This window comes from Vipera ursinii (genome assembly GCF_947247035.1).
Source record: "Vipera ursinii genome assembly, chromosome: Z".
Lineage (NCBI taxonomy): Eukaryota > Metazoa > Chordata > Lepidosauria > Squamata > Viperidae > Vipera > Vipera ursinii.
The window spans coordinates 118,134,312-118,146,426 of record NC_139517.1 but is presented as its reverse complement, the minus strand read 5'-3'; the positions used below and the strand labels follow the sequence as shown (position 1 = coordinate 118,146,426).

Here is a 12,115-nt window from a genome sequence, read left to right as displayed (position 1 = left end):
TTAGATTGCTAACAAAGAATTTAAAGGGAGACTGATATGCATTTCAAACTTATTTGTTTTCATCAGTCAGCCATACCATTCTGAGATTCGAACCTGGGCTGATTGCACATTAGGCAGTTGTTTTAACCTCTAGGCCACAACAACTGCCTAATGGGCAATCATCCCAGGTTCGAATCTCAGAAGGGTATTGTTGACTGATGAAAACAAATAAGTTTGAAATGCATATCAGTCTCCCTTTAATTCTTTGTTAGCAATCTAAAATTTACACATATGTGTGTGTGTGTGTGTATGTATGTATGTATGTATTTAATTTAATATTTGCATTTGTATACCGCCCTTTCCCTGAGGACTCAGGGCGGTTTACAGGGAATTAAAATCGAAACATACAAAAGTTAAAACCAATTTAAAAAGCATTAAATTCACCCTGTAGATTAAAACCCCAGTTAAAATTTTCTCCTCAGCCTGGGCCCGAGAGCTCAAAGAGCCAGGTCTTCAGGCCCCGGCGGAATGATCGGAGGTCAGGAGCAGTCCTCAGCTCTACCGGCAGCTGGTTCCAGAGGGCAGGCGCTCCCACCGAGAAGGCCCTATCCCTGGGTGTCACCCGCCGGCAATCTCTCACCGGCGGAACCCTGAGCAGACCCTCCCTGTGGGAGCGCACTGGGCGAAGGGCATTTGATGCCGGTATGTATATATATATATATATAAAAAAAATCAGACCAAGATAAATCACTTCAGAAATTTTTCCTCCTTTAATATAACTCATAAGCTGCACAATTCAACTGAAAAACAAACCAAAATAAAAAAATAAAAAACTTACAATAATATAATGCCATAAGTGTGCCCACCTTCTTATAAGTAGGGATGTGGCTATGTTCAGAAATAATCAATCACATTCAAACTGATGTTAAATAGTAGTCATTACATACCTGCCATCAATGAAAGTGACTCTGATGAAGTCCATATTAAAGTTCAGCTGTTTTAGTAGGATTTTTCTGACATTGGCTCAATTGCCTCTAATAGGAAAGAGCTTACCAAGAAAGGATCAAAGGGATCTCATTGTTGGAAGTTGTCAGTTAGGGGAAAGATACAAAAAATGTCCAGGTATTAGATATACCATGGAACACAGTGAAGACAGCCATCAACAAGTAGAGAAAATATGGCACAACAATGACACATTGCCAAGCACTGGATGTTTCTCCAAAACTATTTTAAAAAATGAGAAAACTGATCCAAGAGGCTGCAGAGAGACCTACTGCAACATTAAATGAACTGCAGGAATTTTTGGAAAGTACTGATTGTGTATGGCACGTAACAACAGTCTCCCCTACTTCTGGGCTGTGGGGATGGGTGGCAAGATGGAAGCATTTTTTTACAAAGAAAAACATTCAAGTCCAGTTACATTTACAAAAATCTACATCAAGTCCGACAAAATCATGTAGGAAAATTTCTTATGATTAGATGAGACCGAGGTTGAACTTTTTGGCCATTACTCCAAAATGTATGTTTGATTCAAAATTTACACTACGCGCAACCAGAATTACCTCTTACCCACAATGAAGCGTGATGATGGCAGCGTTATGCTTTGGGGCTGCTTTTCTTCAGCTGGTACTGGGGCTTTAGTCAAGGTGAAGGGAATGAAGAACAATTCCAAATATCAATCAATTTTGGCACAAAGGCTCTGCTAAAATGCTGAAGATGAAGAAGACTTTCACCCTTCAACATGACAATGACCCAAAGCATACTTCCAAATCAAGAAAACAATGGAACAGAAAAAGATCAAAGTCGCTGAGTCAGAGTCTGGACCTGAATCCAATTGAGCCCTCTTTCTTCTATGTATTCAAAATGGACAATGATTAATACACACACACACATATACATACACACATACACATACATACACACACACATACATATATATACATACACACATACACATACATGTGTATGTGTGTGTATGGATGTAGGAATATATAGGTATGTATATAGCATGTGTATACGTGTGTTATGTATGTATATGGGTAGATATATACTTTCTTTTGAGAGCAGGCAACAGAAGTTCATTTTTAATATGGGCCAGTGTTCTCACAGTAAAAAATGACAATAAAGATTATCTTATCTTATCTCATCTTATCTTATCTAAAATCTGTGGGGTGACCTGAAGAGGGTATGCATAGGAGATGCTCTCACAATATGACAGATTTGGAATGCTTTTGCATGGAAGAGTCAGCAAAGATACCCCAGGCATGATGTGATTTGCTGATAGGCTCCTACTGCAGAAGACTGAATTCTGTCATAAAATCAAATGACGCTTCAACAAATATTAGTTTAAGGGTATGCATGCTTATGCAACCATATTACTTTTAAGTTTTTTAGTTTTATTTTCCCCCAAAAGATTTCAGTTTGTTTTTTAACTGAATTGTAAAATCTTACAGATTATATTAAAGGTGGGGGAAAAAAATCTGAAGTGATTTATCTTGGTCTGATTTACATCTCAAAACCCTGAGATTATAACAGGGGTGTATAGACTTTTTATGCCAGCTGCTTGTTAGGCTCAAGATATAGGTCTGCAAATGTTGAGATGACCAGCAGATGGCAGGAGAGAACGTTTATGAAACTCTTGGTTGCCATTTGTTGGTTTGTACACCAGATATGATGCTTCTACATGTTGAATGTTTCAGTTGAAATAGAGCTAACTCACTCAGGGTTGGACTATCTTTTGCTGATAACAATCTACAATGTGGATGGAGCCATATTATATATGTGGAGTGCCCAGCTACGGAATGAATTTGTGCAAGGTCTTTTACTTTTTAAAAACTACCGGTATAAATGCTAATTTTAGGTTTTTCAAATTTCATGTTTTCCATCTGAAAACAGCAGGAAAAAGCATTACCAGTTTTCAGCAATCAACACCAGAAAAGTTCCAAGAACCTCAAATGGAGAAACTATACCATTTTGGTATCACAGGCTGTTCTTCACAACACTAACCAAAATCCAAATCATATTATAATTTAGAACAAGGTACCATTTTGTGCCACATCATCATGTCCTCAGTAAGCCGGTATAGAAAGCCAGTGGACTGTTACCGAGTGACTGCTATGCCACTGAAAGGAGTAGATTATTATTCAGAAATTTCTAATGAGTCTAAAGGTCGACAGAAGCCACCTGAAAGTCATAGTCAGACAAGCAAATTACATACAAATAAGAAAAGCAGAAGTTGCTAGCTAACTGAAACCGCAAACAAAGGAAACACAAAAACTGAAGATAAAGTTTAGAGCTTAAGGTAGCAAAGGTACAACCGCAAACAAATATAGAGATAATTATAAGAATTGAGCTTTGTTGATAGAAAATTAGATGGTGATAGATATGATGTGCACAAAGGGTCTTCCTGGAACATGGGAGGGATAGTGGTTTTAGGCGGTCCGGATTAGTTATTGGATGATTGGGGAAAGGGCATTGAGTGTGATGGGGAGGGGTGGGAATCTATAATATAAAAATGTGTCAAACAACTCTTTAAGGTTTGGCTGGACTCCGTGTGCTTCAGCTCACCAAGCCTTTGCAAATGCTTCTTTTTAAATAAAACTTTGTTGCTGAAATTCCAAGTGAGTTTGTTTGTTTTGGAATCTTGAGCTATAAGCCATTATCTTACCTGTTAAACTCGCTGTATTGGCATTCTTTAGACGTTCCATACACTTTTTTTCTTCTTGATAGATTTCCTGTTGCATTCTGCATTCTGGATGAATACTGTTTACCTGTTGAATAAAAACAAAAACTAAAACATTTGATTTTGCAGAAAGGATATCTATGCTAGAAAAACCAACTGGGGGAAAAAAGTTATAATAGGAAGCTTTTATTTATTGCTCTAGTTATATGCCTGGAGCAGTCTATGCTTCATATAAAGATTATAAAAGGCACTTCTATATTATTAGATCCCCAGTACAGATTGAAGTCACACTAGGATTATTGACATCAGGCTGCAAAAATCTGATTGAGTTTCGAATCTCTTTGTTGCCATCATGTGGTTGTTTAGAATTTTGCAGCAAATATGTTATCCATTCATGACAACCAAAGTTAATGGTTTAGCCAACCTTTTTTTTAAAAGTAGTTGACACTAGGTTCCAAGATTGGCTTAGCAGCAAGTGCACCTGCTGGTTCTTCTACAAAAGAGCATAATTTGTAAGATTATCTATAATATGATTACCAAAATTCACCTAAGATTATAGAATTCTTCTAACCAGAAGAAAAAGAGGACAAAGTCATTAACAAACTAGAGATTTATGCTCTAGTTTCTTTCTGGCGTAAGATACCAGAGCCCCAAAATTAACAGGTTATGCTAAATTTCACTAACAAACTTGTTCTCTGCCAAATTCTTGTGCAACTTAGAAAAAACCATAAAAGTGGTTCACCTATTGCACTAATTTATAAACACGACTTAGTTTGTGTTGGCTTAGTATGTGTTATACTAACAGCCTTTGCTGTTTGTAAACTATATTTTACGGTACAGTTTGTTTTAAAAATCTAGCAAATTATGGCTTATTTAATTATGCAATTATTGAAATTAGCTAGCATCTGCTTTTTGGAAAACTTTAGTGTCCAGTATGTCTCAATACTGATAAATGACAGTTTGGGAGCATCAGCTTGCAAACAACCATTATTATTAAAAAATATTATATGTCAAACTGAAATATCTTCAAAATGTTTAGAAGACTAAAAGGGTCAGAGCAACAAATTACAGATGGTCCTTGACTTACAGCCCCAACTGGGATTAATTTCCATTGCTAAGGAAGGTGGTTGATAAAGCTGCATTATACATCTTTTTTGCCATGATTGTTAAGCAAATCACTGCTGCTGTTCTCAGTTGAATCATGCAGTCATTAAGTAAATCGGGCTTTCCCAATTGACTTTGGCTTTCCCAATTGACTTTGCATGACGGAAGCGGCAGGGAATGTTTCAAATGGTGATCCCATGACCCCAGGATGCTGCCATGACCTTGTTGTAAATACATGCTGGTTGCCAAATGCCCAAAAACTGATCATGTAACTAGGTGGGGAGGGGCATACTACAATAGTTTTAAGTTTGAGGACTTACTACAAGTTGCAGATTACCTATAGCTGTAGCAATATCAGTGTGTTTTTTTTAATCCCATTTATATCCCGCCCTTCTCCGAAGACTCAGGGTGGCTTACAATCTAAAGCACAAATCAATGTGCTTAGCAAAAAAGTTTGATTCCTTAAATTTCAATTGGGAATTCATTAATTCTGAGATAAAAAATATCTGGTTCTAAAAGGTAGCTCCTGAGGAACTATATCCAAGAGATAATGACTTAAACATGACTTGACCCAAACATCTGATGTTCAGTTAAAAGCCAGCCTCTTAACCGATATGGTTGGCTTCACATATCATGCTAAACTAGATTCATAAATATACAACCATAGCCAAGATTAAACAAACAAAATAATGATTTATGGTTGTGCATATCCACGCACTCTGATTTATTCAACAGTTTGGTTAAGCATATCTGACCAAATGTAAATTTCAACACATAAAATTTTGTATAGCTGGATTAAGGAACGCCACCTTGTTTGTATGTTGGCGATTCCTAAATTGGAAAATAAAACATCAGGTGACAATTAGAACCCCAGTTATTTAGAAATGTCAACCAAAATGTCTCACAGCTTTACATAAAACATTTATAGTGTCTGTGCATGTGTGTGTTTGTGTGTAGGACACATAAAAAAGGGCAGAGCACTGATTTTGTGGGCTCAGCCATCAGACTGACTTCTTTAAAATCTCCATCTGCAGACACTCATATTGTAACCATATCCTCATCTGGGACACCAAATAAGCACTCCCTTCATTCTGAGAATTATTTCTTTAAAGACAGTTAGCAGAGGGACAGTTTTGGTGAGAGTCAATCTGGTGTACAGGTTAAAGCATGGGTCTTCAAACTTGGCCCTTTTATGACTTGTGGACTTCAATTCCCAGAATTCCTCAGCCAGGCACGCTGGCTGAGGAATTCTGGGAGTTGAAGTCCACAAGTCATAAAAGAGCCAAGTTTGAAGACCCCTGGGTTAACGCACCGACACAGAAGCTGGAGACTGGGAGTTCTACTTCCACCTTCTGGCACAAAGCTATCCGGGTGGCCTTGGGCCAGCCATTCTCTCTCAACTCTGGGAAGAAAACAATAGCAAGCCACTTCCAAAAACATTGCCAAGAAAACTGCAGGGATTTGTCTAGGCAGTTCTTAGAAGTCAACAATGACTTGAAGGCATAAGAAATAAATAAGAAATAACAGAGAGACAAACACCGAGTTACACCACACATTGGACGTTTTGTCTGTTGCAAACCACACCTCAAACCTACGTAGTAGAATATTGTCAATTCACCATAAATTATGTAGAACTCTAGTTTCTGGTCATGCCTGAGAGACACAAGTATTTTCTCACTTCCTATCTTTGTCTCAAGTGTCAAAGAATTAAGTATTGCTCTGCAATTATTATTGCAGAGTACAGCAGTTGCAAGCAAGCAGCTAAAGCAACTTCAACGTCTACTTAAAATAACTAAAAACATGAGCAAGAATTTCTTGCAATGTTTTTTACTCTCTCTCCCCATGTCAGTGCTGCTCTTCCCAATTCCAACATTAAACCACAGTAAAGCCTGGCTTTCTAACGCTTTAGATGCTCAACTTCTAATGCTTTAGATATGTGCTGTAGTTCAAATGAGACATGGCATGACTGGCTAATCTACTGACTGTGAATTAGATCCATCTTCATAAGCCTTCCACAACTCAGTACCTCAGGCTCTCATAATTTCTACACTATTCTTTGTTTTAGAAGGTACTCTGTGGAAGTCAAGGCTTAATGTCTGACAAATATATCCCTAAGGCAGGGGTCTTCAAACTTGGCCTTTTTATGACTTGTGGACTTCCAACTCCCAGAATTTCTCAGCCAGCATGCCTGGCTGAGGAATTCTTGGAGTTGGTTCACAAGTCATAAAAGGGTCAAGTTTGAAGACCTCTGCCCTAAGGAGTCCATCTGTACAGCCAGAGAGTATTCTACATTGTAGATCCTACATTAAACAGAGGAATGGATAAGACAGTTTGAAATCTCTTTTAATGTAAAAATTATCTTATTCTAAATCAGGGCTACTGCAAAAACCTAGATGAACACTAGATGACAACAAAGAACCAGAGTTTTCTCATTGTTGTTTTTGTGTTTGTAGCCATGATTTATTGGCTCAGTCCAAGAACTTTATTACTTCTGAACTACAACTCCTTTTCAAAGATTTTGGGTTTTTTAACCTTTACGTTCAAAATTTGAACCAAACAATTCCATACTCAAAAACTGCATTTATACATATTTTAACCTAAGTTATCAAATTATTCTGTTTTCTGAGTCCAAACAAGTCATAGACTAACAAAATAATCTTGCAACAACCCAATAAGCCACAATAATGTAGTTTACTGCTAAAGAAGTGAAATCTAGCATATTATATAAATGCCTCTTCAGGATTTGTAATTGACCGATTAAGGATTTTGTACTAACAAAACCAAAGTCTTGCTAATTTCTACACAGATGTCCTTCTAGCATAAAAGCTGGGCACTATGAAACAACAGTTTCTCAGTTATGTTCTTTTTCCTTAGAAAATTTAAGATATGAAATTATGTAAAATGACAACAATTAATCTGAGCAACTTTAAAGCTGAATTTAAAAAAAATACTAAGGTAAAAAAATATCAGAAGCTTGTCAAAAATTAGACTTTTACAGAACAATGTTGTGGTGGTGAAAACATTGTTCCAATTCTGATGTTAACTTAAGAACTGATCCAACTTAGTTTTGGGTCGCTATAGCATAACCAAGTGCAAAATATAGAAGCTTCTTTTTGCAAAAGTGAAGCTTTGTTGAGTTTATAAATAATCTTCTTCCTCATTCTGTACTAGAATTTCAGGAACTTTAGAAAATCATTTAAGAGCAATGCTGGGTTTCTAACAGGGATAAATTTTGTCTACTTCTTCCTCCTCTTCAATAAGAGAGAAGCAACTGTGTTTTGCTCAATTAGCTTAGATTCTATATATTTTTCTATTTTCTCTTTGTTTGGACTAAGAAATGAAAAGATTTTGGTTACTCCAGTGGAGTGGAACCAATTTTTTTTATTACGGAAGATAATCCAGGGATATTCTGAATTTATTTGTCTTTTATTAAGATGACTAAGCTCTAAACTTCAGTTAAACTTTTTTGGGTTGTGCTTCACACATATAAGCATTAAAAAATACATCTCTTACATATCCACATAACACAACTATTCCTTTATTTAAATAACATTCCAGTATACTATTTCAAACACCAAATCATCAATTTATAGAGATTAATAACAATTGTATCTGCTTATCAAATACCTATCTAGTAGCTCCTTGCTTGAATATGAAAACATGTTTAAGGACTATATGTGATAACTATAAAACAAAAAGATTAGCTTTACCACAAAACCTCATGAATCAATTGTGGTAAGCAGTTGTACCATGTTTGTATTGTTGTTTGAGAAATGCTGTGACCTTTTTTTTTTGTTTTAGGTGCAATAATATTTCAGTGCTCAACTATCAGATGACTTAACCAAGCCAGGCCATATCAAAAAGCTAAACTTTTGGGGGTCTGGTTAGTGGTTTAATGGGAGACTATCAAAACACTTTAAAGCTGCAAGTTAGACTGAGAAATTAAAAAATCATCTTGAAAATGAGAATACCGTAGTAAGCTATTCCATACTGCAACTAATAAAACTAGAAGGACCTATCTATGAAGACATGAAATCAAGTGTGACTCAAAAGAGACTTTACATTTATAGGAGTTAGTAAACAAAACTAATAGCTCTGGAATGTATGTATCATACACTATACAAATAAGAGAATACACAACAGCCAAAATGTTTATATAAAATGTAATGATAAACATTGACCTAATGTGATTTTTCTTAGGCCACTTCATATTCTCTCTAAGTTTAGGACAATTAATATCATAGAATGAGGTTATCATAATGATAGAAACCAAATGGCAGGGCAAACTATCTCCTTGGAATTAGAAAACTATACAGAGACAAAATCATTTTCACTGCATTTGGTTTTTTTGCTTTCAAGGAGGATTATAAAAGAGGGACACAACAGGACTGTCTGAAGACATTTAGTTGTTGCTTCATAATTCTCAAAAATCATGATATAGACCCTGAAGTTGAGCCCCAAAATCTCATAAGCTTTCTCCTCTACTTTCTAATAAATTATTATAAATGTTATTTCCTATTTGGAGGTCTTCAATCTGGCTCCTGGCAGGGATGACCTTTGTATTTTTTAAACATATACAATATTAGGTCAATGAATACTTCATTCTGCTGCAGGTATAAACTCTACATAAGCCTGCTTTGGTTCACTTAAAACAGGTAACAAACAATGGAAAAAGAGAAACCAATTGATTTATCCAGAAAACACACATTTATCCCTAGCTTAGCCTTCTTTTCCTTAATATTTTGTATTTTGCAAATGCTTGGCAAAAATCACATCTGCTGTCTTCTTTTAAAGTTCACTAGTCCTCACAACTTCATGCCATAAGTGCACCAAAATTTACAGTGCTACATACACAAAAATCAAATTGTCCATTAAAATGGTTAAAACGGACAGAATTTCTGCCTTAAAGTAGTACAGAATTTTCACTCCAACCTTAAATAAAGAAAAGCTTGTGAAAACTCCACCCTTTTGTCTTTTTTTCACTGTTATATTTCTGAGTGCTAAATGTGTGGTGAAATCTGTTGGCTTTAAATGATCCTGAAAGCTGGTGCATGTGTGGGAGGGTGGAGTTTTCACAAGCTTTAAAACTCCTTGAAATAAGGCATCCTGTTGTTTATAGCAATTTCACTGATATCAATTAAAATTCAATTAGCTTTTTTCAGGGAGTTACAGTAGACACTGGAACTGCCAAAGCCCTGTGCACCTTAAATCAATTATTTATTAAATTTTAATCCTATACATCAGCCCAATAGAGATTCAAATTTAGCTGGCTTCTTATCCTGTGCTCAAATTTAACAGTAGCCCAGTAGTATAACCAAACACTCAACAGGGGACTGTGCAGATGGGCTTGGCATCCTCCCCAACCTGAAATGGAAGGGAATAATAAGAATTGTAATCCAGCACAGCCAGAGGAGACCCATTCGCTCCTTTTTTAATGGGAGGGACATAAGAATAAGCAGCAATTCTAAAAAGTGATAACTATTAGTATTAAGTATTAATAATAGGAACTATTCGGGGTACGTGTTTGTGTGTATGTGTAACGTATTAAGGGGATGCGGGGAGGGGAGGAATAAGTTCATACCCCACATTAAGGGTGGGGGGGGGCCCGACCCTGGCCAAACTCGGCCCGCAGAGTCAGCCCCACAACCGGGGGACAAACAGGAGCCGATATGGACGCGTTTTCCTTCTTCGCCCCGTAGGTTTCCTTCCAAAAGAAGAGCAGAAAGGCAAGATCCGAGGCGCGTCTCTCCATCCCTGAGGCACTGCTGAAAGGGTCGCGGCGTCGAAGCTAACGCGCCCCTTTCTCGCAGAAGCCGCAGGAAAAGAGCTCTGCACGTTGCTCTGAAACTCAGACCTTTCCAGTCAGGACCAAGCCCGACAGGCGAGGCTCAACTCGCCAGGGATCCCTACTCACCGGCCCCAACGTCCACCAGCACGTCGAGAAGAGCAGCAGCAGCGAGAGCTGCATCCCGTCCCAGCTTCTCGGGACTCGCGGCAACCTTCCTTGGCGCGGGCAGCCTCCCGCAGCCAGAGGAACATGCGGTCGTCCAGCCGGCGCTGCCCGTCTGCAGCCGCGCGCTTTTACTACGGGGCTCTCGCCTCCCCCCCTCCCCCGCCGCCTGGAGCCTTGACTGGAGCTCGCGGCCAGACGAAGAGCCGCGTCGCCTCGCCCACCCGTCCGCCCACTCTGTGCCCGCCGCACTCCCGCCGCGTGGTCTTGCGCGCTCTCCGGACTCCACCTCCCTCCTCGCCGGGTCCTCCTCCGGGAGTTGCGACTTAATCTCTCCGTGAGTTACTTGTTTCCCCCCTCCCCACCAAAAAAGGTGGGGGTGAGATGCAAAAACAACCTTTCCCTTCTAATCCATTGAGTTAGAAGGACCGTGTCAATTTCCGCAGCAGTCTAGGATGCCTCGACTGGAGATGGTGAAAGCTATATTCTCCAGAGCCTTGGGATGATGGCGCGTAATCTCACTTGCCTTAACTTCGTCGGGGTGTGAAGAACAGGAGCTGCGTTGATCCGTGGGGCGGGGTTGGGAATGAGGATATGGGGGCGGGGAGTTTAAAAAACACCAAAGTCAGTAGTTTGGAAAAAAATAATTGGATGAGGAAGACCTTCCATAATATTATCCATGAGAGTGCAAGTTTTGAGTATCCCCCAGAGCCATTAAAAGGGTGAGGATCAAGGCCAAAATGTAGATCAAAGGCTAGAGAGTGGAATGGACACTATGGTGGACTGCCAGCTTCCCTTTTCCAAGGTCAATTTGGAGGTCACCTCAACTTTGGAGTTGGTCTGTTGTCAAAGTGATTGGGAAATGGAATAACATGTCTCTTCGCTGGAGAGCATGCGTCTGAACAGGACATTTTTGATGATAAATGGCTGAAAGAGAACCACTCCCCAGTATTTTATAGAGCTTTGATACAGACAATAATTCAAAAATGAAGTGGTACATTGTAAAGGAGCAGCCAATGGCTCAAATATGAACTGCTATGGAATGCTTTGAACTGTTAAAGAAAGGTACCCAAGCAATTGGATGGTGAAGGTAGATGGCCAAAATAATCCAAATGTTGATCTCTGGGAAGTAAAACAAACAAACTGCACCAAAAGCTCTATAAATATTTTACAAAACCCCTTAATTTATAAGTAATTCATTCCAGGGAAACTCTTAACTGGTGTGGAACATCTGTAATTAATGATTTCAATATTTAATAGAGACATAAATACATGCATCTACATGCATTCATAAATACATGCATTCATCGTACAATATCACAGGCATTCCCTACAGGATTCCCTCTAGACGAGGAGGATTGTAACCAAAGCAATTCTCAACCATCTCACAAGACATCTTG

At 38.5% G+C, this 12,115-nt stretch overlaps 1 protein-coding gene across 1 annotated transcript in view; it reads right to left on the bottom strand.

Moving 5' to 3' along the window:
* VIPR2 (vasoactive intestinal peptide receptor 2) overlaps positions 1-10,733 on the bottom strand; it is a gene marked incomplete at both ends in the record, with an annotated part of 82,783 nt that extends 72,050 nt beyond the window's left edge. Inside the window, 2 exons of the mRNA XM_083378629.1 lie at positions 3,647-3,749; positions 10,680-10,733. Of these exons, the coding sequence (XP_083234755.1) occupies positions 3,647-3,749; positions 10,680-10,733 (157 nt within the window). The remainder of the gene's footprint in view (positions 1-3,646; positions 3,750-10,679) is intronic.
* Positions 10,734-12,115: the final 1,382 nt, after the last annotated feature.